Source organism: Ciconia boyciana, chromosome 2 (assembly GCF_034638445.1).
Source record: "Ciconia boyciana chromosome 2, ASM3463844v1, whole genome shotgun sequence".
Taxonomy (NCBI): Eukaryota; Metazoa; Chordata; class Aves; order Ciconiiformes; family Ciconiidae; genus Ciconia; species Ciconia boyciana.
In genome coordinates, this window is record NC_132935.1 from 13,466,956 (window position 1) to 13,492,145 (window position 25,190).

At 38.4% G+C, this 25,190-nt stretch overlaps 1 protein-coding gene across 3 annotated transcripts; it reads right to left on the reverse strand.

Moving 5' to 3' along the window:
• Window positions 1–493: 493 nt before the first annotated feature.
• TBC1D31 (TBC1 domain family member 31) lies at window positions 494–24,780 on the reverse strand. 3 transcript variants are annotated; one of them, XM_072851945.1, is made up of 22 exons: window positions 24,610–24,777; window positions 22,537–22,683; window positions 21,835–21,950; window positions 19,767–19,945; window positions 16,605–16,756; window positions 16,020–16,179; window positions 15,583–15,783; window positions 14,221–14,397; window positions 13,302–13,381; window positions 13,053–13,199; window positions 12,649–12,782; window positions 11,511–11,644; window positions 10,732–10,911; window positions 9,479–9,711; window positions 8,707–8,859; window positions 7,371–7,506; window positions 6,340–6,432; window positions 4,415–4,555; window positions 3,167–3,361; window positions 2,596–2,746; window positions 1,559–1,675; window positions 494–828 (listed from the first exon to the last, which is right to left on the reverse strand). In XM_072851945.1, exons 1-22 carry the CDS (start codon window positions 24,771–24,773, stop codon window positions 683–685), a joined length of 3,336 nt encoding a protein of 1,111 aa, XP_072708046.1. In that variant the 5' UTR covers window positions 24,774–24,777; the 3' UTR covers window positions 494–682. The 3 variants fall into 3 exon arrangements, with proteins under 3 accessions (XP_072708046.1, XP_072708047.1, XP_072708048.1); XM_072851947.1 differs by lacking the exon at window positions 24,610–24,777 and adding an exon at window positions 24,016–24,140 and having other exon boundaries at window positions 495–828; XM_072851946.1 differs by lacking the exon at window positions 13,053–13,199 and having other exon boundaries at window positions 24,610–24,780.
• Between the last annotated feature and the right edge of the window lie 410 nt (window positions 24,781–25,190).

Genomic DNA, 25,190 nt, shown 5'->3' on the forward strand with positions numbered 1-25,190 from the left:
TCTTCCCTGCACTCTGCTGAGGGCTGCGATGAGATTTCCATGGATCCCGGTCACTGTTTCTGTGATGCTGGCACTGTTCCTGGTTCTAGAGGCAGAGGATGCTAATGTCATAGCCAGTGAAAACCAGCCTAGCAGCACAAAAATAATTGTTTTTATTTAGATCCTCTGTCCCCTTTCTTTATCATGAAAGGTACCTGCTAATATGTATAACAACTATATGTATCTCCAGCAACGGAGGTTCCACAGCCTCTCTGGGCCTTATTTTCAGTGTTTGGCTCTCAATGGAAAGGATTTTTTTTCTCTAATTGCAAGTTTCCCTGCTGCAACTTGTAGAATCCACTTAGACATCACTGACAAAACCAGCACTTTAGCAGTGTTTTGTTTCTTCAAGTCATGGCATTCACCAGAACAAATGAAGTACACAAATACTGCAAGTGTTATAACTTAATGGTAAAAAGTGAGTTTATTTTAGAAGTAAAAATAGCATTATAGTTACCAAGAAAATAATGAGAAGGTTACAAACAACACACATTTTTCTAGCTAGCATTTTATTTTATATAAAAATATTTCCAAAGACCTGTATAATAAACAATCTATGATCAGTCCTTAATCACACTATACATATTTAGCATTTCACTGATCAATAATTTGAAAGTACAGATGAGGTCCAGAGCAAACCATTTCAAGGTGTCCACTTTGTAGCTTGGAAACGAGTTGGAGGATGTCTAGTTCGAGCCTGTGAGGTAAGCTTTTGTCTGAGCTGTCTGACTTCTGCCATCAGTTCCCGCTCTTGGCATGCCAGTTCTTCTCGTCTTCTATCCAAAGACACTTAAGTGCAAGAAACTCGGACTTAATATTGCGACCAACAGTTTTCCATAAATACCATGAATGCTTATTGGAAAACAGGTACCTCCTGCATAGAAACGCTATGCTTTATTAGTACCACTGTACGTGAGACAGCCCTAAGACCCGTAAAAGCCAGGAACAACTCCTTCTAAGTTCTTTGGAAGTGGTACCTATGTTTTGTTACAAAAAGGTCAGATGCTGATGGGTCGCTATGGCAGGTCCATAGATCCACGTTTCCCATTGCATACAGTTTTCTACATAAGATGCATGTGATTTTAAAATGTGCTTTCACAGGCCATAACGGCTAGGACAGCCCAGAGGAAATGATTACAGACTAATTCCTGACTATAGCTCTCAGTAAGATTTTGATGAAAGATAGTTCCACATCTTCTCAACATCCCCAAATCATACATAACTATGAAGACAGAAAAAGTATAGGTAAAATGATCAGGTCAGAATGAGACTAAACTAGGCTGAGATTTAATATGCCCATTCTCATAATGTGACACACTTCAGGCACTTCCTACCTGTGCTGCCCCTGGTAGTGAAGACATTTTTTCAGGTGTGAAATAGAATACAACAGCAAACTGGTTTACTATCCACTAAACACCTACACAACTAATGATGACTCAATTGCACAATGAGGTGTTCCAGTAATGCTTTTGAAATTAAACGTTAAAGAAAGCAGCAGGGTCCTGACTTAGAAACTTACTGTGTGATGATGACTCTGATGCAGACAAATCATTCAGACATATGTTTCCAGATCTTGGCACCTGCTGGAGTTCTACCCCTCTCTCTGTACGTCTGGCCTTTAAATCACGCAGTCTCTCTGTGGGAAATGGAGAGAAGGATTCTTTGTAAATTAAAAGTGTTTCAATTTCTAGTGAATTTTTCTAGCTCGAGGTGAAACAGTTTTTCTCCAGGAAGCAAAACTGAAACAATCACTCACTCCAGCTAATAGCAAGTACAATTTGCTCAGAATTAGAAGTCAATGTTTCTAGTCTATGGGTCACAGCTATGCATCACTGCATTTCATTTTAAGAAATTACAGCTCCACATGTGCTGTTTCTCCCTATGTAATTAACCTTCTGACAAATGGGCCACTAAGATCACATGGAATATGGCTACTTGTACTTGCAGTTTTAGGAGGAAACACCCATATTAATAATTTGCAGTTGCAAATTACTCCATATTAAAAACATTAGGCAAATAAGGGCAAAGTCTGAAAAAGTTTGCCCAAAGCAATATTAATCACCTAATCTTAATACTAATCACTAATCTTGTGTGAGCCTTGCAGAGGTGGGGGAATAGGAGAAATATCTGCAGACGCACAAATGCAGCACTTGAGTAGGACGTACTGGCCAATTCTAGAAGCACATAAATGTTTTTTTCCTGTGAACAAACACTTGGCAAAGTCACTTGCTGGCAGTGAGTTTGCTGTTCTTTACATTATTTGATAGAGGATTTCTAAGGGATGTGGTTTTACGATCGGCTTAAGCTGATCTAAACCTGTGCTCCTACCAAAAATGCCATTTATATTGCTGCATCTGATTGATAGATAGAAAACTGAGATTCCTTTCCAAGTCTGGCCTGATATATTGGTTTCATGACAGAATACTGCCAAAAAGTACTTATGTAAAGGAGTTAAGTTTAAGTTTATCCCTAATATTGGACACTTAGTTTGTATTCAGTTGCTGAATGCTTCATGCCAACATCCACACAGGAGAACTGCATTATCTATATGCTCACCAAAATAGCCATCTTCTCTTTGAAGCTTTTCAGCCAATTCTAATGCGTCATTCATTTTGTCTTCTAAAAACTGCTTCCTGTGCTTGTCTGCAGCAGCAGAAGCCTTCTGCTCTTCTTCCAGTTGAGCTTTTTTCTGTATAACTTCTTCCCACTGTGCAACAGAGATATTAAATGTGTCCTCAACAGATGCATAGCAAGGAAAAAGCAACAAGTAAAACCATCTGGATTATTACAGACTAAATTTCACCCTTAAATCAAAATATATGTTATTAAGCTGAGTGAATGTTTCTTTTTGAAAAATTTCTCATTCAAACATCTGGAGAAAGGTAAAAGTCTTGGGTCAGAGAAAAAAATGAGAGGAACTTACAGAATTAGCAATATGCTTTCCTAAGCCTAAAATATCCTCACCAATTTGCTCTAGTGCTTCCAGACACTTCCATTCACAACAGGAAAGGAGATTCCTAACAAAATGTTTCTTCAATACCTTTCAGTTTTATGCTCTACCATGTTACGGGCAAAAGATAGTTACATTTGTGCCAGTCCTACTTAGAAAAAGAAATAATGCAAATACCTTTTTTTCTTCTGCTTCCCTCATGGCCTTCAGCAGTTCAGCTTCTTTCACCCCGTTGTCATGCAGGAGCTTGGCTATCTCTTCATAACGCTTCTCACGGTCCTGATCATCACGCCTTTGTTTATGCAACACTTGCAACCTCCAGTCGATATCAATGCTTTTCTGCTCTGCTTTGGCTAAATTTTCTTCAGCCACCTAATAAAACATCTTTCTTACCAGGATTTCTTACCGATTACTCTATTTCAAGTACACAGCCTTACATACAGATAAGGTAAGATGAACTGAAGTGTTCTCCAGCATCACTGTTAGATGTCCCTGCTGGGAGACTGTACCTGCAGTGCCACTCCTCCATTCATTACAGCACGCTGTCTCATCTACCAGGGCTTTCTTCTGCTTCTTCTTCATCCTTCTTATTCTTTCCCTTACTGTGGGTCTTTTTGTTTTTTTTTTAATTTATTGTTTTGGGGTTTTTTTAAGTCTTTTGGAAAGAGGCATCAACCGTCTCCATGATTTTGGGGATTTTGCTTTCCTAGCATGGATTTAATACGATTTACAGGTGCAGTTAACGTAAGATTGATACCTGGATGCCAATAATTCCACCCACACCCATCTGCTTCCAAAAATCGAAGGCTGTTTACAAAAGTTCAGACCCATATGTTTATTTCTAGACAAAATATAAATGCAGATGCCAAGCATATGGGCAGTGGGTTAGCTGCAACTATTTTTCCAACTGTGCAGTTACGAGTTCTGAGCTTGAAAATCTGAACAATTCCTAATGTCAAGCTACACACATTCATTACTATCATCTAGAAGACAGCTTCTACAGCTGAATTTCCTGTCAACTACTACCAACTGAAAGTTCCTTTGAGGCTTACTTTTGTTTTATTGTGGTTACAAATACAACATGTTCCTTAACAGGAGGATGTCTTATCCTAAAAAGCACTTTTGAGTCTTATATGCCTTCTAAGTTCTGAGAAGTAAAGAAAAGTTAATATTCATGGCAGGCCCAGAGAATTTCAGTATTAGATAGCTGTTTGGACACTTCAGTCAGATTTTTGAAAACCTTAAAACTTTAAACATACTGTCATAATCTATTAATATAGGTATCTAGAAATTAGATTTCTTTAGAAAATATTTTCATATTAACTTGAACTAATTAAATGCAATTAAAATACTATTAACTAGTACTACTTGTGCTAGTTATCATACTAACTCCCCAAAATACATGTTAAGATCCAATCATCTTACTATCTGAGCTTTCAGTTTTTCTTCTCTGTCTGTTTCCATCAATCTCTGAACAAGATGATCTTCCAGATCCACCCTTCTTCGATGAGCATCCACCTCTTCTTTCACTTCCTTTGTAACTGCCTCTTGATCTTTGATTAGATGCTGCCAAACACACAAACACAAATTATTGTTGCTAAGCTACTACCCCACATTTGTAATTCTGTCTCTTTAACATCTATTAGAATTTCATTAAACTAGTATTTGAATATATCCACACATCTCATCCCACTACATATCATAACTGTCCAAGAAAGTGATAGTCCCTGCTGTTTTATCCACTTGGAATTACACTAAGCCTGAGTCATCACAGGGGTCTTGCAGATTGATACTAATGTAATTCCATTCCCTGGATTACAGTGGAGAGCATAAAACTAGAATTCCAATTTAAATGAATTCGTTTCATCATGAAAATATTCCGCACTTTTATGGCGCATTTTAGCCAAAACCTCAAAATGTTTCACAAATATAACTCATGTTTCATGGTACAGGGACTTATAATAAACACATCTGCAGCTTGAATGCAGAGACGATTTGCCAAAGTAGTACAAATCAGCAGTAGATCTAGAAATAGAATTTTAACTCTCACCACCTTTTCTTCACATTCATCGGGGCACATCTACACAGTTTTCTGGAGAAGACATAACCCCTTCCCAGGCCTGCGGGAATCTATTGAGCTGTGTCAGCAGGGTACTGAAGCAAAGTTAACATATATGGCCTTCTAAGCGTGAATATAGCCCCTCACTGATGGCAGTAAAACAGTCAGTTCAGGGCATGGGCAGGGAAAGCCTGTCTACACAGACTCTTGTGGGCAGACATATATCCTCAGCTAGTTAAATAATTGCTACCTTTCTAGCCTAAAGAGGATGATCACTGTAGAATTAGTTCCCTTAAACAGCTGACTTTACACATACTGGAACACAAATGAGCTTAGCCTGGTTTGCGTTATGTAGCCACAATACAGCTGGCTGTGTATTTAATAAATAAATGCTAAAAGAAATTTAGCCCAGTTATGCTCAGCATGGGTTATAAAAAGTCTATGGCCAAAAGCTTTAAAAAGCCAAATATAAGCAGACACATGCTTCAAAATAAGGGTTAGCTATCTGGATGTCCAATTCTGCTTGCATTCCATGGGATCTGCAGGTATGGGCAAATGTATGGGCAGATGGGCACACGTAGCTGTGATTTCTAAACACTTAACTTATTATTTCTAACCAAAATGGACATTACTAAAGCCTTCCATTGGCAGCCTTGCTTTTCAGTAAGTAATTATTTATAATTAACTCATATTTAACTTTAAACGGTATTATTGATTAAAACCCTTTATTACTGAATAGTGATCTTTCTGAATTATCAGTCAGTCATTTGAGAAAGGAACTGCACATTCCCCATGAACCATCCATTCCTTTTTGCTTAATGATATTGTTGGCAATTAAATATTTTTTCATCAACTACATCAATCTGCTATACTGTTCTCTCCAGAAAATGTAGATATATCTGGATACCACAGATGAAAAGGTGGGAGTTTCTGGCATGAGGAACATATTGTTATAGACTTATTTCTTATTTACACGTTCCTTGCTTCTCTCAACCAGCTGAGCACACAGCTAAACCCTGCAGCAACCAAATGATACCTCTGCACAGGAGAAGAATAAAATGGGGAGGATATGGGTATTTTCTCCCAGAAAAACAGATAACATTGAGTTCTACTAATGCTTTTATCAATGGAGGGTTTAATCTAAAAAAGGTATCAGAGAGGAAAAGGAAAAAAAAAAAAACCAAAAAACAAGCCCCTTCACAAAGTCTAGTTGAATGAACACAACTGAATCTGAGAACTGCAAAGGAAGAACCATTAAATATAAACATCTGTATAGTTCCCCAATAATTACCTGTTCAAAAAGCTGTCTTTGTGATTCAAGTTCCATCCGTCGCACTTCTACATCTTGAACAGTAGCAGCTGTTTCCTGCTCTCTCATGGATGCCTGGAGGAGAAGAGAAACACATGAAAATACAGTAAGGGAGAAATTCTTCTCCCTTAAAAAACCACTACCAAGAAGAAAGTCCAAAATCCCAAGCCACACCCTACTTCTAAATTCTAGTTAACTTTCTGTCATACCATGAATAATGGAAAATATTGCATACCAAAAGTACAGGGCAAGGTGGAAAAGAGGCACAGGAACAGTTTTGCATCCAGCCAAGCATATTAGGGAAATGTCAGGCTTGATCTAGCGCTAATAATCTGCCAGGTGCAGCTCCAAATCAAGTAAGAAGTCTCTGAACCCAGAACACTGCGGAGGACAGTCCACAGATAGGGAAGTGGCCACTTTGCACCTGGCAGAACCTGTGCTGAGCGGGAGCTAACAAATCTTATGGTGCCCTGACTGTGGAAACACACAGCTGCACTGCGCTCTGCAAAGTGTGGTGCTGAGACACGAGGAATGGCCCTGCAAAGACTCAATTTGTGCCTGCAAGGTTCAAAAGCTTCCATTCTCAGCATCTGCATGCCTCGGTGCTCGAGCTAGTAACACAGGAGCAGAGCCAGGCCTGGCCAGAGGCTGCTGCGGAGCCTCTCAATCAATGGCAGAGTTAATTTGCAATCTGGACATACAGCCCACAGACAGCTGAGAATTCACTAGTCCTTTAAGGAGCTCATTACATTTTTTCAACACTGCCAATATACAGATGAATCTGGCTTTTCTCAGGAATTTTGCCAGTTAAAGCAAGCCAGTGGAACACAGTAAGTGCCAAATAAAACTGTTAAATTATGCATTCACCACTTAAAGCAGTCCATCTCATGCTAAATACACCTCTGGGCTCACGTATCACAGTATATCAACTGAAATTTTAGTTATGCATTTTTTTCCTTGTTTATTTTCACTAATAGACCTTCAAGAAAAGAATTGCTTGAGCAATACTCAGCCTTTCTTGCAATTTCATCATCAAGACGTTTCAGTTCCATTTGACGCTGATCTTGCTGGTATTTCAGAAAACGCCTTCTCGAAGCATCTAGAAATTGTAGTTCCTTTACTTTCAGTTCTCTTTTCACAGCAGCTAGTCTTCAAAGCCAAAACAAACAGAAACAAGGGAACTTGTGTATATGAAAGGTCAGTACCAAAGAGCACAAACTTGCACTGCAGTTATCCATTAGTTACTCTGAGCTAATCTCTAACTTATAAAGCTTAGGACAGTTGCTTTCATTCTTTTAAATTGTCCAGTTTTCATTTACAAGACAAAATTAACTTCACAGATACACAGACATCCTCTAATGGCAACGTCCCCAATTAAGCTTTGAAGTCCTGTGCCCTGTTTCTGTTCTACTTTAATAAGCACTAGTTTACTATTGCAATGATCCGGAACCGGAAACTATTCCTTAGAATAATTGCCAGTGTTCTGGTACCTCTTTCTGCACAAAATTAGTCTAAGTTTATTTAGAAAATATCAAACTCTTTCAAGGAACAAAACCACAAACTCATAAGAATTGGTTTGCAAAGAAAGGCTCACTGCCCTCTCTTAAAGAAAAACAAAAAACAAAAAACAAAAAAACCCAAAAAACTTGCTCTGTAGGTTACGGAGGTTTAAGAGAAGCACCTGTAGACATGGTGCTTAGGGACATGGTTTAGTGGTGGACTTGGTAGCATTAGGCTAACAGTTGGACCTGATGATCTTAAGGGTCTTTTCCAACCTAAATGATTCTATGATTCTATGATTACTTGTAGTTGATTGAAAAAACTATGGAGACATTGAAATTCTCTTAAACCTTCACAACTGCAAAATGTACAAACTAACAGTTCAGCTTCAGTACTACTACAAGTCTTTGCTCAGCAACTGATATATAAAGCAGTCTTTTTTCTAAATCCATTAGAAATACAAGAACATGTACAGTCACTGATACTATAAGTGATTCTTATATTTGCAGTGTGAGTCTGCCCACAGTGCAAGTCTTAAGTCTCAGTGTGCAAACGCACAGCAATTGACTGCTTAAAAGCATTCACAATCCGAAGAGACCAGACAAAAGGCTGGGAGCTGAGACAAAAATATGAAGTGACTTGGCCTCTAATCTGCTGTATTCCCTCAGGCAAGGCAGTAATACAACCCAGATCACTTCATTCCCACACCAAAATCTGACCCACCAGACCACACTGTTTTCCCACATTACACTTTATACAAACTAGTGGTTCTTTCTCCTTTACTCATGGTTAAAAATGTAATAGCAGGATACAGTAGCCAGGCCCCTAATGTTTCTTATATTGTAATACCTCTGCCTCTGTTCTGCCAGCTTCTCTTCTTCTTCCAGTAGCATTTTTTGCCTCTGTTCTTCAGCTTCTCGAAGTAATTCCTGCTTTCGATACCAGGCTTCATCTTCTGCTTTCCGTTCCTGTGCTTTAGCTTCTAATTCATGTGCTAATTGTCTGAATGGAAGGAGATCACATGTTAATAATGCAAGCCAAGTATCAAGAAATTACTTGATTACTTAGAAATTGATGACTGTACTAGCAAAGAACTGCTGAAATGAGATGTCATGAAAGAGTATGGCATCCCCTTTATGTACTGATGAAGTACATGAGGAAGAGTTACAATACTGACTGTTACAGACAACAGTGCATTTCAGATGAGTGCAGATATTTTCTTCCTCGCATTCTTAAGAAAAAGTAGTTTCTAAAGGTGCCGTGGTGTCGTGGTACCCACTGATTTCAATAGCAAGCTAAGAACTCCTGGTCCTTCACAAAGTTGGACACTACAAAGTCAACGGAGGTTTAGGCTCTGACTTACAAGCTTTCAAGTTTGAAGACTTGCAGCCCAATATTTTCTGCAAATTAACAAACATTTTTTGTTTAAGATAAGACTACCAATTTAACTTAAAAATGTGTCAAACCAAATAACTCTTAACCTTTAGCAGCTATTTAAAGACATATTCCAGAATTTTCTTAATTGTCTCTCTTCTCAAGCATACAGATTACAACAGAAAAAGGCAATTGTGTCCACCTGTCCCTCCCAGTCTGATACTGTCTTCAACTTTCCCATTAATACCTCTCTCGTAAGTATTCAATTTCATCCTGTCTGATCCTCTCCCGTTCCTGAGTTTGGTAATCCACAATGAACTTGGGATATTTATTAAATACAGGGTACTGTCCTTTTGTAAGTGGTATGAAGTCATCAAGCATACGCTGTGGATGGATATCTAGTGGTGTAGCCTCCATAAGATGATAAGCTTCCTTAATCACAACGTTAATGTCCAGGTTGTTACGATGATGAAAGAAATACTGTAAGAGACATGCTTCCATTTACATTCTACAAAAGATTACGCAAGTTTTTAATATACCTATTTGGTAATAATTAGGTAAATTAGCAAGATCTATATTCCAAAAGTTTACTTAAAAAGGGGTTATTAAGTTAGCCCTACCAATTAGTAAAATATCACCAGCTCAAATGACTTGACCCAAACCTCTTCAAGTTGTAAAAGTATGCTCTGGTTCTTTTCCTTGTCTTCAAATGGCAGTTGTGTAAGGGATCTGGAAAGCTAGGTGTGAATTTAGAGCATCCATCTGCCTGCACAGACACTCCTACCACTGGATAAACCTCCCTTGACTTCTGGTGTTCAAACATGAAGCTTGGAAGTTCCTCTTCTTGAAGGACTATTCTTCCTGTCAAAGATCTTATTCACCAAGAAAACCTTTAAATTGGTTATTGTTAAATGTAGCAATAATGTTGTCTGTTTGATGTCTGTCAAACTGACTGCTCACAGGTACATTTTCAAGGTGGAAACATTTGTTTGCCTACAGAGATGTTTTCATATGAAAAAACTTCCTCCTCCCATGTAAGGCTAAACAGAAGGAAACATTTTCATTTAGCTTTAGAGAATGTCAAATTTTCAGAGAACTGCCTAATTTTGCAAATCTGAAAGAAAAATAATGAAACAACATGACAGAATGACTGTGTCTTGTCTCCACAGGCACAAGTCCATATTAGATCCCAAAAAAAGAAGCAGAATTATTTTGTGGTTGATGAACTATTGGCATTTACAAAATGGCTTTTAGTGGCATTAGGAAGCTTATGAAAGCTTTTAAAGATCTCATTGCATGAAACTGCAGGAAATTGCTCAATATTTTACTCATGTATTGTATATTTGTCAGGTACTAGATGATGTTGTTCAGAAACATGTAATAATACATTCATGTGGAAATGAAACATCTCCTTTTAACCTCCATAACAACAAATACAATGTTTTATACGTCTCTGTAGGTACACTTTCATATGACGGACTTAAATATGAAGATGTTTACCTCAAAATCTCCTGTTTGATTACAGTGAAGCAAGGGAGCTCTGGAACATATAATATAGGCAACAACAATCATTAGAAAGTATGAAGGATGGTTGGAGAAGATATTGTCAAAGACTTTCAGCCATTCTTCTCTTGTTAGAACCTCAGAGAACAGTGTTTCTAGAAGTGGCCAAGCATAAACCTACATTATTTGGGAAAATTGACAAAATAATCCGTTAGTACAATTTTACCATTCCTTTTAAAGAAATAACATTATTTTTTCTTGCCTTATACCAAGAATCTTCTATTGATTTACAAAAGAAACAGGAACTAAACCAGAATATTTGAAGATAAGTTTTATCACCCACTATAAACATTCAAAATTAATATAGGGTGATTATAAATAAATTTCTTATTTCACTGGATGTCTAAATCTTCTGCTTAGATTTGTGAAGCAAAATTCATCCTTAATGATAAATAGGGATTACGAAATTAATTCATCATACCTATGTCCACTTTAAAAAAAAAAAAAGTACATTTATGATTTGATAGGTAGATTTTCAAGCAACGTGGACTTGAAAGCAAAGGACTTCTAAGAACTACAGTAGCACATATGTGAGATTTATGATTATGGAAAAGGAAAAGCTGCAGGAAAGCAATGATATATTCTTTACACTCCCATATCATTCACTGTTATTTAATGAAAACTCCCTCAAAAAAGAATTATTTCAAAATAAAAGACTAGTGCACTATCATTCACTGCAGTGACATTTTATATACAAAAGTTGGCTAGAATATTACCTGTGAAGTCACACTGTATTTTATTAAATGCTGAAGTAGTTCTTTGTCATGATGTGCCAAAATATTTTCCATCATACTAAGGACATTAACTGGAGGATTGGGAAAATACTCAAACCAGTGCTGACAAAAATTAACTGAAAAAGAAAAAAAAAAGCCCAACACAATCCACTGTAATCCAGAGTGATAGACTCTTGACAACCTTAAGGTTTGGTTATAAAGGCTATGAATTTAAGAGGTAGTTTTAGGCAGCAAAACCCATTTAAGATATTCCCATCTCTCCTCTTTCCTAGCATTTATTCCTAAACCATTCCCACAGTACACTGCTCCTCCAGCTACACTGGCATGAGTGTTTGTGTCAGCACACTGTGAACCAGACTGGGGAACTAATCTGGCTCAAAAATAAAACGAAAAAAAATCTGTGTGCTGTGGGACTAAGTGGTTGGAGGCAGATGGGAATACTTAAACCGGTATTTCTGTCTCATGAAACTACAGCCTGGATCAAGTAACATACTAAGAATAATTTCTGTAAACTTGGATACTTATTCACTAACAGCATGTGTTTGCAAAGTGGGTAGGTATGCTTGGCAGCACATATCTTCTGTAGACTTAGCAGCAGCTGCAACAGCTAATTTAAGTGTAAAGCACTTTAATTCAGAAGGTTTCTTCAGAAGACAGCCATAGCCAGCTTTCAGCCAAATGTCTCATTTTGAGTTACCACATGCTTAGGACAACTAAACACAGTAAAACTTTAAGAGATCATTCCCTTTTGACTGGGAGAGGGTGAGGGGGTGGGGTGGGTTTGCGTGGCTACTTTTCCCATGTCTCAGAGATTTTAGTTATCGTGATATAATTATGCTAGATACATTTGTTTTGACTGATTAGACTTTACAAATACTGTTAAACTGCTAACTTTTTGTTAGACACACTGCAAAAGGAAGTCTAATATCTTGTTTTTATTTACAAGCAGGCTTTTGTTTTAAGCATACAGTTGCTACATATTAATTCCCAGCAACACCTTTAGAAGAGAGCCTGGTGACCTCTTAAGAAATACTTCATTAATTTCATTAGGAAAAGCTCTTTTGCATGGGAAAGCTTAAACATGTTGCAGCATATCTGAGTTTTTAAAATCATAGCTTACCTACTACTGTAGCAACAACTTCAAAGCAGATCAGCTGGTTGTTCTGGAATAATTTTACAAATGGGAATGCAAGCAAAGGAATGTAAGGTGTCTCAGCAAAGATAGCAGACCAATGAGCTAGAGCTGATAATGTCCTATACACAAAGGCAAACAAAGGTGTAGAAACATCAATCCAAAAACCAAACAAAAATATAATATGCATTTTAGAATCACAACATAGAAAGATTGTAAACTTCAAGATACATGCAGGATTATACGAGTTATAAAAACAAAATTGCATGAGGGCACTACTATTTCATTTTAGAATTTTCCTTACAGATAATTCCAGCTATTGGATAAATTTCAGATCACTATATGAAAATAAAAATCTATAATATTTAAAGAAATTCAAATATATATTTTACCTCTGTAAAACTCTCAGCAGTTTCCTGCTTTTGATGGGATACTCAGTTTGAATATTCACAAATGCACTGTGGGTACCCTTATCTATTAGGCTACTGAATGCTAAGTGGTTTTCAGGAAGTTGCAATAAGGAACGCCAAACAAACATCCTGCAATTAAAATGCAGACTTAGTCAAGTAACTTCTCTTTCATAGGCCAGTAAACACAAGCAATTTTATTTTGTGCAAGCATGAACATGCACACAAACATACCTGTACTTTGCTGGATATTCTCCAAATCCTTTCAATAAGGCCCGCAGACGTTTCTTGTTTAATCCACCTGGCAATTCGTTCTACAAAATAGGGGATCAACAATAAACGTAAGGATTTCTCCTTCATAATTTCTCTCCTTGCACTCTAATTGATGATAGTAGCTAAATACTGAAGTTCCTAACATAATATTAAAAAAAAAAAAGTGTACCCACTATTTGTTACATAATCCTAGGTATTTCAACAACAAAAAAGATAATTCAAAAGATCATTCAGCTACTGAACTCAAAGAACAGCTGCCATTGATTTCAGTCAGAAGCAAATCAGACCCTAACTAATAAACTATATATAATTAAATGATGGATATAGCCAAACCATAAAGAATATTGACATAAGGAACAGATCATATTGTGATGAATGTTACAGGAGGATATATATAGAGATATAGATAGGTGTGTATATATATGTGTGTGTATGTGTATATACATATGAGATGCAAGATAAAGACAGAGAGAGAAGATGGCACAGTGATGACAGAAGGGAAATAAATGTAACAGTAATGCATCTTCTAAATAATTAATAAAAAATGAAATAGCTTCTAGGCAGACATTTTAGAGGTGCTAGTTTGCTAGCAGGGAAGCAGATCAGATCTAGCAAAATCCCAATGTGTCACAAGTTGCTTGAACAACTTCAGAGGTACCCCCAGCTGACTGGAGGCAGCTCTGGCTGTGTCACATAATACTGGAGTATGGGCTAAACAGAGAGGAAATGGTACTAAAACTCCCTCAATCCCCTCTCTACTCAAACATCCAAGTGAATCAGTGCCTGAACTTATTCTTTAAAGTAAGTGGCTAAATATTTTTTTGCGATGAGATTTAAATGCTGCAGACTGGAGAACAAAATATTTGCAGCTTCTTCCTACCTCTTTATTTTCAAGTGATGTGTTCACTTGCAGTTTTAGTAATCTGGTTTGAATTTTGCTTCCTTTAGATTTCCAAGGCCGCTCTGACCTTCCTGAAGTCACTTTCATTGTCAGTTTATTTGTCTCTGACGTGCACTTGGACCAATCTTCTACCACTTTGAACACAGCTGGTGGAGGCTAATATTAAGTGAAAATACCTCGGTTAACATCTTGTAAAACAGATTAAATAACACTATAATTTGATGTTTACTCTATTTTATATGCCATATTGTTGAGCTTGATGGCCATAGCAAGAATAGAGACACATTTATACCATAAATAAATATATACAGACTGTATACTCCTAAATAAGTATGCCAGTGAATAAAACTGCTGTAATAAACTGGAAAGACTGTGAGAAGGTTTATGTAGTTTCCAAACCAACTCAAACATCATGTTATTTCCTTGTTTAGTAAACACTAAAATATAATTGGGATAGTATAAATGTGTATCACGTACTGTTCAGGTTATTTACTTTAGCATGTTTCTCAATGTCACTAAAATATTTTGCATTTCTATAGCACCAGTTAAAAAGAATACAAAAGACCTTTACAAACTTTAATTAGTCTTCAGTGTCAGGGAGGTATTACTTCAATGTTGGAGACTGGGAAAGCAAGTAACAAAGTGGATATCCCAGTTCATGTCAAACCGGCAGCAAAAGTGCAAATGGAATGCATGTGTGACATCTTTACACATCCTTCCTCAGCTCCAACTCCGTCATTATCCGAAGCTGGTTACTGTTTACTTCAAAGACATAGTGATTAAAGATAGATGGAATTCTGGATTTAGAAACCTGACTCTCATTAATAAATTACTTCAATAAAATAAGAACTGGTATTTCGAATGTTTGTTATTTAGGAAGGATTAGGAGTATGATTGTGCCATAATGATGGATGCTGGTATCCAAAACAAAATCACAGTAACAAAAACACCATTCATGCCCGCAGTTTAAGACAGCATCAGTTGCAAAACATTCCCTATAGGAAACAGAACAGAAGCAGCACAATTATGCTGTTTCCATCTCCCCCAAAATGTCATTACAAAGAGAAAATGGTCCGTCCAAATTGCTGTAGAAAGAAATACCATCTCCCCCTCCTCCCAACAGCAGAAACACAGTGACAGATATACTTTAAATACATCATATTACCTGACAGGCTGGAGTAACTATGAAGGGAACTCTACAAACCACTTTTTCTTTATTTGTAGCGTTATATATGGCACTCCAACACATGTCTGCAAACTACTGCTGATACAAAAGTTATGTAGACAAGTATCAACTTTAATGGGATTTACTGCTGTTTTAAGAAATGTAAAACACTCTACCTTATTTCCTTCTTGGGCCAAAGCTTGGACACTGTATAAATTAAGGCTACCATTTTCCATTACTGATGCAATATACCGTCCATTGGGGCTAGCTGCTGCTGTACTAATTCCCTCTTCATGACTCCCAATGTCAAAAAGAAGTTTGCATGTTTCTATATGGATAAATCTCATAATATTATCTTGACTTAACACTCCAAGGACCTGTAAGTTAAAAGGATTAATTAATTCATATTGTCAATGTAAAACAAAGCAGAATACCCAATTTGGCAATGACGTTCCATTAAGCTAAAAGAGCAATTGAGCAAACATTTAGCACAGTAACTTTCCTTTTGTATGGTATGGGCCCATATCCCCAGTGTCCCCCAAAAGCCCTCAGAGTATATGTGTTGAATCAACTATCCAAATACTCCAGTCTTAAGCTTTGTAAAAATACTGACCTGATTGGAACCTCCATCAAAACGGTCAGGAAGGAATTCCAGGTGACGGACAGCTCGTACTTTTGCAGGCATCTGGATTATTCGTATCAACTGCTTTGATTCTAAACACCATAAGTGAAGATGATTTGATTTTCCACCAGCTACAAAAATCCGGCCATCTCTGGATCACAGATGAGGCAAAGTTTCCATCAGAATACTATAATTTAAGTTAGTATTAGCTAAAAAGAGAGAGATCGTACATTTCCTTCTATACCCTCAAATCACTTTTGAATATCGTTATTCCTGTCATACGCTCCTGAAAGAACAAAATAGCTCCTAAATAATAAAATTTGCTTCTGTAAAGGATACCTTAAACCTCATTTTAGTGGTCATTAAAACTCAACTTACTTTATTTCAACTGCTATGGGACTGTAATAAAAACTGCTATTGATCCTTGCTGAAAGTATCAGTCACAGCAGAGTTCAAAAGCTTGTCATAGTATATAGCTCAATACTTCCATAAAACATTACAATTAAGGAAAGAAAACCTGTTTTAAAACTGTAATTTTTCTAGTCCGCCTTTATAATGTCTAAAATAGCAATTTACCTGGTAACTGCAAAGACCTTATAAAGTAATACAGAACCTTCTACAGGAGTTGGCAACCGGTATTTACAGTGAAGAGTATCAAATTCCCATGCAAAAACAGAATTATCTTTGAAACAGCTGAGGATGGTGTTACTCAATGGAAGAAAAAAAACCTGGAAGAACATGGAAAAGAAAAAAAATGGAATATGTTGTCAAGGAAGGGCCCTTTAAATTGGACTAAAGTGCATGGCAGAATAAAATACAGCAAGAAACCATGACAGTATGGCTATTACTATAACTGTGTAATGCAGCTGTAATGCAAGGCTTAGATCCCACAGGCAGCGGGTTCCTTTCCCCTGTTACAGCCTAGGCAGGCCTGCTCTCCCTTGCACTGGTTCAGAACTTGTTGTACCCTTTGCTAAGCCAGTTTAATTCACCAAAATGACACAAATCTTTATCTGTGTTATTTTTATGACTTAAACCATCTTGTGGAGGTTTTTGATGAGTGCCAGAGAGGACATAATATAAATGGTGGGAACACGAACCCAGGAGCAGGAGAGGATGGAAGACATGAGTCAGAACTGCTCATGCAGCAACTGCTTGTTGCATCTTCTACAAACTGGCTTCAGCATTCAAATAGTACCAAGAGCCTGCAAATGCACGCTCTGAAGCATTCATCTTTAGACTTAAACTTCTTAGTTTTATGTACAAATATTAAAAGTAAAAATATTGTACAAAGTTTAGCAGCGTATTCTCCAACTATGAAATGCAGATCTTACTGTGAGGACGGATGAAGATAAAACCAAAAAGCTTGTAAATATATTTTTTCAATTATTCTGAACACGTTTATTCTTTGTGTGTAATCTCTTTCAATAAGAAAAAAATTGGATTATTTACATTTTTGGATGTCATCAGATACATTCCTGCTTAATGACAAATTATTGGTTTAGATCAGAGGTTCTATTTTGGCAGCAGCACATGCAGCTTCAGCAAATTCCCTGTACCTATAATTTTGAAGGTTAAATTGAAAATGTATTCTGAAAATGTATAATGAACATTGACAACTACCTGAAGGACTCGCTGGCTGAGAATTACAGTCAGTGCTACGAAGTTCAGAGTTTTGGTCTGAATGGTCTCTAGGGGCCTTGAAAATCTGTAAATCTGGATATGTGGGAAGGGATTAATCTTGCTGAATGTTAGTGACTGAAAGTTGGATGTTCAGGCCAAATTAATCACTTGACAGTGAGTGAAAGTCACCTGTGGGGAAAGAGTCACCTCACCTACCAGAGTCATTTATCTTCAGACAGACTGAGATGTCTGTCCTCCTTCAGGGACCCTGAGGAAGTCTAGACAATGAACTGAGAGCAGATGCCTATCATGTAGATGGATGAAGTTTACATTTTGGTAAACTGGAGCACTCAACAGTTCCTCATTTTCTGCTTTGCCCTAGAAAAATACCACAAGATGGTCACAAGCAGCTGTTGAATAAGCAGCAATGCTTTGAAAATGGTCATTATAGATGTCTTCTCTTAGCTCTTCTTTCTCTTTTTTTTTCACCAGCTATTCTTACAGTGTGCAGCTCAGTCTCTGTCTTTTTAAATCAGCTTTGCTCCATACCAGCTTAACAGAAGGTATATGTTGGAGTGCAACTGGGCTTAAGTAAAGAGGCATCAAGAAGTACACCGCAGAGATTGGTGTGACACTACTACAATGGCTCAGACAGCAAGCAAGAATCCAACTTTGGACAATGAGTGTCAGGGCTGCGGTCTAATAATAAATCTGATCTTTAATAAAGCACTTATCTGTACGTCTTAAATTGCAGCATGGGAGTAAGTATCATTATCTTTATTCTAAAGACAGGAAAATGAAATCCAGACAAATTGTATTTTTGCATAATGTCCTATCAGAAATGGTAGAGCCAAGCCAAAAGTGCAGGCTCTTGATTCCAAAACAGTGATTTATTCATTCAACCATAGTCACTGTTGTTTGGATTTAAAGGTTGTTTCCATACTGTAACATCCTGATCCTACCAAATTCCAAGAGCCATTTATCAATAAGAAGCCCCTACACATAGCCTACACAAAGAAAGATACTGAGCAGTAGAAACATCTTGTCCACTAAAGAAATGCAGCCATCTTTGGAGGGAAGACATGATAATTATTTTAGCAACATGCACTACACAACAGTTTTAATAAAACAAACAAACAAAAATTTATGCATGACCTTCCACAGTAATTGCTACGTGACTACTTCAGGCTCACAAAATTTCTGCCTGACCTAGAACACGGTGAAGACACTCAAATGAATAGCCTTGTTCTCTGCAAAATCAGCATGGCTTTTTAGTGACCAAACTGATGAGAACTTTGGTTTGAAGTGGTGTTTATTACGACTGTTCACTGCAGGGCAGCACGTGTGTAAGCAACACTCAGGCACTGCGTCAGTACTTTCTGTAGTACTTATGCCAAAGTTTGACATTTGGTGGCGCAGGCAGACCTGTTTAAAGCAGTGTAACGCTAAGGAAGACCTATTTAAACGACTCCCTGACACAAACATGTCATACTTCTCATCCCCTGTTGTTCCAGTATAAGTGTCTGTACAGCAAACCAAACCAAAGAAACCACTAGGCTGAAAAGCAGCAATTTCTTTTTGCTGAGTTACTTTTCAGCTTGCTTTGTTCCCACATTCAGTGCTTAGTGTGCATAGAAAGAGCAGCAGCTTTGGAATAAGCAGCTGAATGGGGTGGGTGGTGGTGACTGTTTGAAGTTACCATTGACACCAAAACTGCTTTATTAACAACACCCTTAAATGCCAGTATCATTCAGGTTGGAATCAATCTCCAGAGGTCCTCTGAGCCCACTCCCAGGTCAAAGCAGGGTCAACCTAGAAGATGGCTCCAACTTCCAGGTTAAATTGGATTAGTCAAGGTCATAGCCAACCCAGTTTTGAGTTTGTCTGAAGATGGAGGTTCCTTAAAAGTTCCCAGCAGATCTCTGCAACTATTGAGTCATGATTCCAGTGGTCTGGGTGACATGACAGGATGACAGTTAAGGAGATATGCCCAAAGAACACAGAAAAGATTCAGCTGTATTTTAAAAAATATTTTCATGTTAAAAAATTTTAATATGCGGTGTTACTCCTACTGAGGTATGCTTGTTCACCCTTTAGCAATTGCTCTTTACTCACCTTCTGTATACCCACAGACTGACGAACGTTCAGCTTTCTTTTTCTTTGAAAGGTGTCCAAGTCCCACAGTTGTGCTGTATCAGTGGATGTAGTGATGGCATACCTGCCCGAGCTGTGGACAGAGATGGAAGACACCGAAGAATCATGTCCCCTCATCCAACTAACTAGCTCCTTGGTTTCTGCAGGAGTTGATGAAAAAAATGAAAAGGATATGAAAGTCATTCAAAATGAAACAACTACTACTTTTTATTGTCAACACTATGCTGTGAAAGAGACTTTTAAGCATACCTGGTACATATGACCATTTACCATCACAGCCCAACAAACAAGAAACAAAGGTATCAGTCTTCATATAGTTATTACACCTTAGAGAAACATAACCATCTCTTTATCTCCGAGTAGCAGATTTCATAAGTTATTCTCAGTTCTACACAGAAAGCCAACTTGCACAGACTTGTTTAATTTACCCTAAGAATCAATCTTAAAAAGCCATGAACACTGTGATCAGGTAAGTTCAGCATGCCTCATAGGCAGATTATCTGATGTGAACACCTGCAGTAATCTCTAGAAGTTGAGACTGAATGTTCTAGTTAGAATTCTCCACTTGTTTTTACTTGTGGACAATATGTATGGATGATTACACAGCTATTTACAGGTGCAACGAAGAAAGGTTTAATGACAACAGGCTATGACTATAGAAAGGCACAGTCAGAAAGCAACACCTCATTAATTCTTTTAGAGTCCAAAACATTTTTATGCTGTGTATTGCATACTAAGGAAATGGTTCCTCTGACTACATTGTCTCCCACTTGTGACTGCATGACCACTAATCTTCCCTCAGCAACCAAACTGTATTTGTGGCAATTACACTACTTACGTTGGGTAGTTTGCCTGACAGCCCATGGGGTGGTTCCAGCTGACCTACTGCTGTGGCATCAAAGATGGGAAATGGCTATAAAGCAGCTCATGAAGCCTAACAGCCAAACTTTCTGCTGTGCGTACAGGCAATCGAGTGCTTAAAGCTGTTGTCACATGGGAAGGTGACATGTGATTACAGAGAATGGCTTCTAAAGCAGGGGATGGAGCCCACCAGATAAGTATTATCTAATACATCTCTAAGGATAGTTTACCCAATACTGACTTATGTGAATAACATTTCTATTTTAAGACATTCTTGAGTATGACTTAGTATCTGGAAACAGCACCATATAAACATGCAGGAGTCTGTGGAATAATTAAGAAGATTTCGCTAAGTGCATCCAAAATCTAAGTTTGGTCTTACTGTGGTTGAAAGGAAGAGAAAAAGCAGAGGATTTCAGACCTTAACTATGACTCTTCCTCTATTTTGGAAAACAGTGTGTTACATTAAAATCTTCACTAATAATATCAGACCCTCAAATTGCAGACGAGTGATTCCTACGGCTTTTGAAAAAGATTTAAATCCAGATGATAACAGGCACTACAACTGCACTTTTTGATGGGTTAAGATTAACTTATGAAGAATGAATTGTCAATGCCTTTCACCATTTAACTTCTAATCAAGACAGAGACACACAGCTGGCCTGTGAAGTTAATTTTAGATGTCGCTTTTGAATAAGTATACAGATCTATTTGCATACTCAAAAGTACTGACAGTTCTTTTAATGTATATTGTCACTTTGTTCAAATATTTTACTGTAAATATAGTTAACAACTGTTTCAGTTGCAAACTAACATACTGTCGACTGATTTTAGTTTGATTTTACAGACAGCACCTCATTCTAAGCAAACAGAATTGCTTTAAAAAAGGTAACATATATAATCGCAATCCTGTGCTAGACTTCAGTTAAACAGATGCCTGCATGACTCAGTGGGAACAAGAAACTTCGACAAAGCAAAGGGTTCATTTACCAACAGGACTATAACCCCCATGGGCCCAAACTGTGGAGGTTTCTTTTGGAAGAACAGATGGCATGAAATACATAATAAGATTTCCATCAAAAAAACTCACCAAAAAATTGAGATTGAAACTAAAATTGTATAGTATTTTAGAACAATCCAGAGAGTAAGCCTTCAAATTTCTTCTTACCTGTATCAAAGCACTTAATGGAATAATCTGCCAAAGCCACGAGGAATTCTGTCTTTCTGCGAAGATTAAATGCCAAAGCAGTGCAAGCCTGCATTGTCCGCTGAACAAGGTTGAACCTATTTAAAAATATATGTTCTCATTGTTTTAGGAAACTTTGGTTCATAATGTCAAGTGAAGTAATAACTTAATCAGTTTCAATATATTTAACTGAGAGAAAAAAATAACTCAAAAGAAAGCAAAGAAATCATATCTAATTATGATAAATATAAAAATACTAAACCCCAGTAGTGTAAAACTGAAAACACTAATATACTTCTGCAAATGATAACACTAGGTCTAATTTATTGTATATTATTAATTGATATTAATTGATCAGTACTATTATTAATATTATTAATTGATCAGTACTGTTCAAAGAATAACTTCTTGTGGTAGTATTTAATCACTTAAGTTCTATGAAATTGATGTTTGTCCTGAGTTACAAACTACTGATCTGTTGGAGCTGCTAAACTAATAAAATAATATTTAGGGAGCCTACAGGGGCTTGCAGTTTCAGCTCTGAGAAAACCACTATCTACTTCCACATTCACGGAAAACTGAGGGTTAAAACCAGACCTGTGGCATGCTGCCCAGGCAAGTTCCATACCTCTGAATGTTACAGATGTCAAGACAATTAAAATGTCTTGATAGAAATACTCTTACCTATTTCCATTCAAGTCAAAAACATATATATTCCCTTGGTGGTCTCCAGCAAGTAGAGAATCTCCAGAACTGTCAAAAGCCACATTCAGAAAACGTATTGTCTTTGAATGGTATCCTTTTGTACTGTGAATTATGTTTACTATAACTCTGTGAAGAAAGCAAGCAAAACAACCATGCTTAGAGCTGTTTTATTATCACCACATATTTCTCCAAGACCTAGAATTAAAATGTTAAAAAGCTTATGGTTTTATAATTCTAATCATTCATAGTGTTCTATGAAAAATCTTCTTCCATGAAAAATACGTATTTCTAAGATAAAAAATATACTAAACAAAGGAAGTAATTCACTATGTTGGAAGATAGTTAGGAGACGTGTAAAGCAGATGGGGGAAATCTACCATTCATGATCCTTTCATGTGGCTCCTAGTTACCTGCTTTTCAATTATATTATTAATGAATAACACTAACATATATGCTGATGTATCATCTACCAATGTATCTGAAAGCCCAATTCAGCACTCAGCCAAGGAACCTGGCTCTTCATTATCACTGTAAAGAAACACACTAGAAAACTGAGAAGCTATGAATTACTGTAAGAAACCACTCAGATTAGATTAGGGTGGGGGAAAAACAGTTTTAATACCACTTCTTTCCAAAGCCTTCAAAAGCATGAAGCAAGCCATTTTTATCATCATGCATCTGAGATATTATAGAACAAAAGTTGCTGTTTTTTCACATTCTATCCTTGTACCATGCTGTTGGCATAAAATAGAGACAGATGCAGAACCAAAGTCTGGTGCAGAACAAGCCGCAAGAGGAAGGTTTTTCCAGGAAGCAGGACATTAAGATTTGGGAGATCTGCTACTCCTGGATTTTTTGGCTAACACTGGGCAAACCAATTATTTTCCATCATCACTTGGATGTAAACTCAGAGTCAAACTAAGTACCTAAAACTGTACAGGATATTGGGAGGCTGCTTAAAGACTGCAGGGCACTTGCAGAAGACTGTGACCATGGCTATATAAGACGCTGATAGCTATCTGAGACATCAATTTCTAAGAGAGCAGAATATGCAACCCAGCACCTGCATGCAACTGTTGCATACTGGCGTATGTTACATGCATACTGGCGTATGTTACAAAGTGTGAATGAATATCAGAAAAAGAAGGGCCATGCAGCCATGGTACAGACTAGAGACAAAACTAATTGCACCGCATTCTGTTAAGCCATTTTTTTCTGCGATAAAAGGGAAGGGCTATAAAAATGAAATCAGAAAGATGTTAAGCTAATTTAAATTATAATGAAAATTTAGTCATGTTAGGGTCTTTAATGTCATAAAAAAACCCACAAGCAAAGTATGACTTCTGATTCTAAAAACACCCTGAAATGTGAGCACTTATTGGTGTAGTTACAGCATCTCCCAGGACTTTCTCAACACCACTCTCTGCCTTTCAAAAGTTCCTTTGCCACTAAACTAACCTAGGAGAATAAAGTTAGGAGTTCACAGAGCTGTATCCAGATTTCCCATGTCAAACAGTATGCAGGTGCTCCAAAGCAGCATTCATATGGCTTCAGCATTCAGCTTGGGCCAGACAGTATTTTCCTAGTATTTCATATTTTAATTAAACTCTTGTGGGATTCGCCTATGGTATATTGTTCAATACAATTAAAACAAAAAAGCTAAATTGGAAGAGCTGTCCAGGCCCTTGCCCAGCCAAGTTGTGAGCATCTCGGAGCACAGAGGTTTCACAGCCTCCTTGGGGACCTGCTCCACCTTCAACGGGAACGTTTTTCTCCGTTACCTAAGTGGGCATCCCCGGGCTGTACCTCTAGCTTGCAAAACCTCAGCTGGGCTCCGGCTGGCCCTGCTCCCTCCGCCTCCTCCCCTCGGTCTGCCCACTCGATGCCCTCGGCCTGCCCACTCCCTGCCCTCAGGCTGCCCACTCCCTCGGCCTCTCCTCCACGGCTGCCGCCGGCCCGGCACTGAGTCCCGGCTGCGAGCTGAGGCGGCCGCGCTGCGCGGGACCGACCCTGCCCCGCCGCCGCTGCCCCCCGCCCCGCGGCGGCCGTTACCCCCGCCGCGCCGCCGGGCCAGGCTTGCGGTGCCAGATGGGGCCCTGCTGGCGGCCGCCCAGGTCGGAGCTCTCCATCCTCGGCCCGGCGCCGCCGCTCCCGCGCCCGCCACCTCCCCTCAGGGCTCCTCCAACAGCCGCCGCGGCGGGGGACGCCGCACGCATGGTACAGCCCGCTCCCGCTTCACTGATGGAGGGCAGTAGGAAGCAGGCGAGCGCTCCCCCCCCCCAGATGCCGGCCTGCCGGGGAATGGAATCGCCCCGGGCGGCAGCCCCGGGGCCTGCCGGGAGTTGTAGTTTCCCTCGTGGGCGTCACGCGGAGGGGCAGGGCGGGAACAGGGGAGCGGAGCGCGGTCAGCGTCGCCTAACGAATAAAGTGGAGGCTACGAATTATAAAAAAATATTTTTATCACATAATGACATGTCCTATGAGGAAAATAATTTCATGAGATAATGCAATGGGACATTTAATAGGTTTTTTCGGGCTTTCGCAAGTGCGGGACTTACTGCCGGTTCACTCTTGTTGCTAACGCCCTCGCGTTACTAAACACAGCTCTGGGGAACGGGGCCGACTGCAGGCCC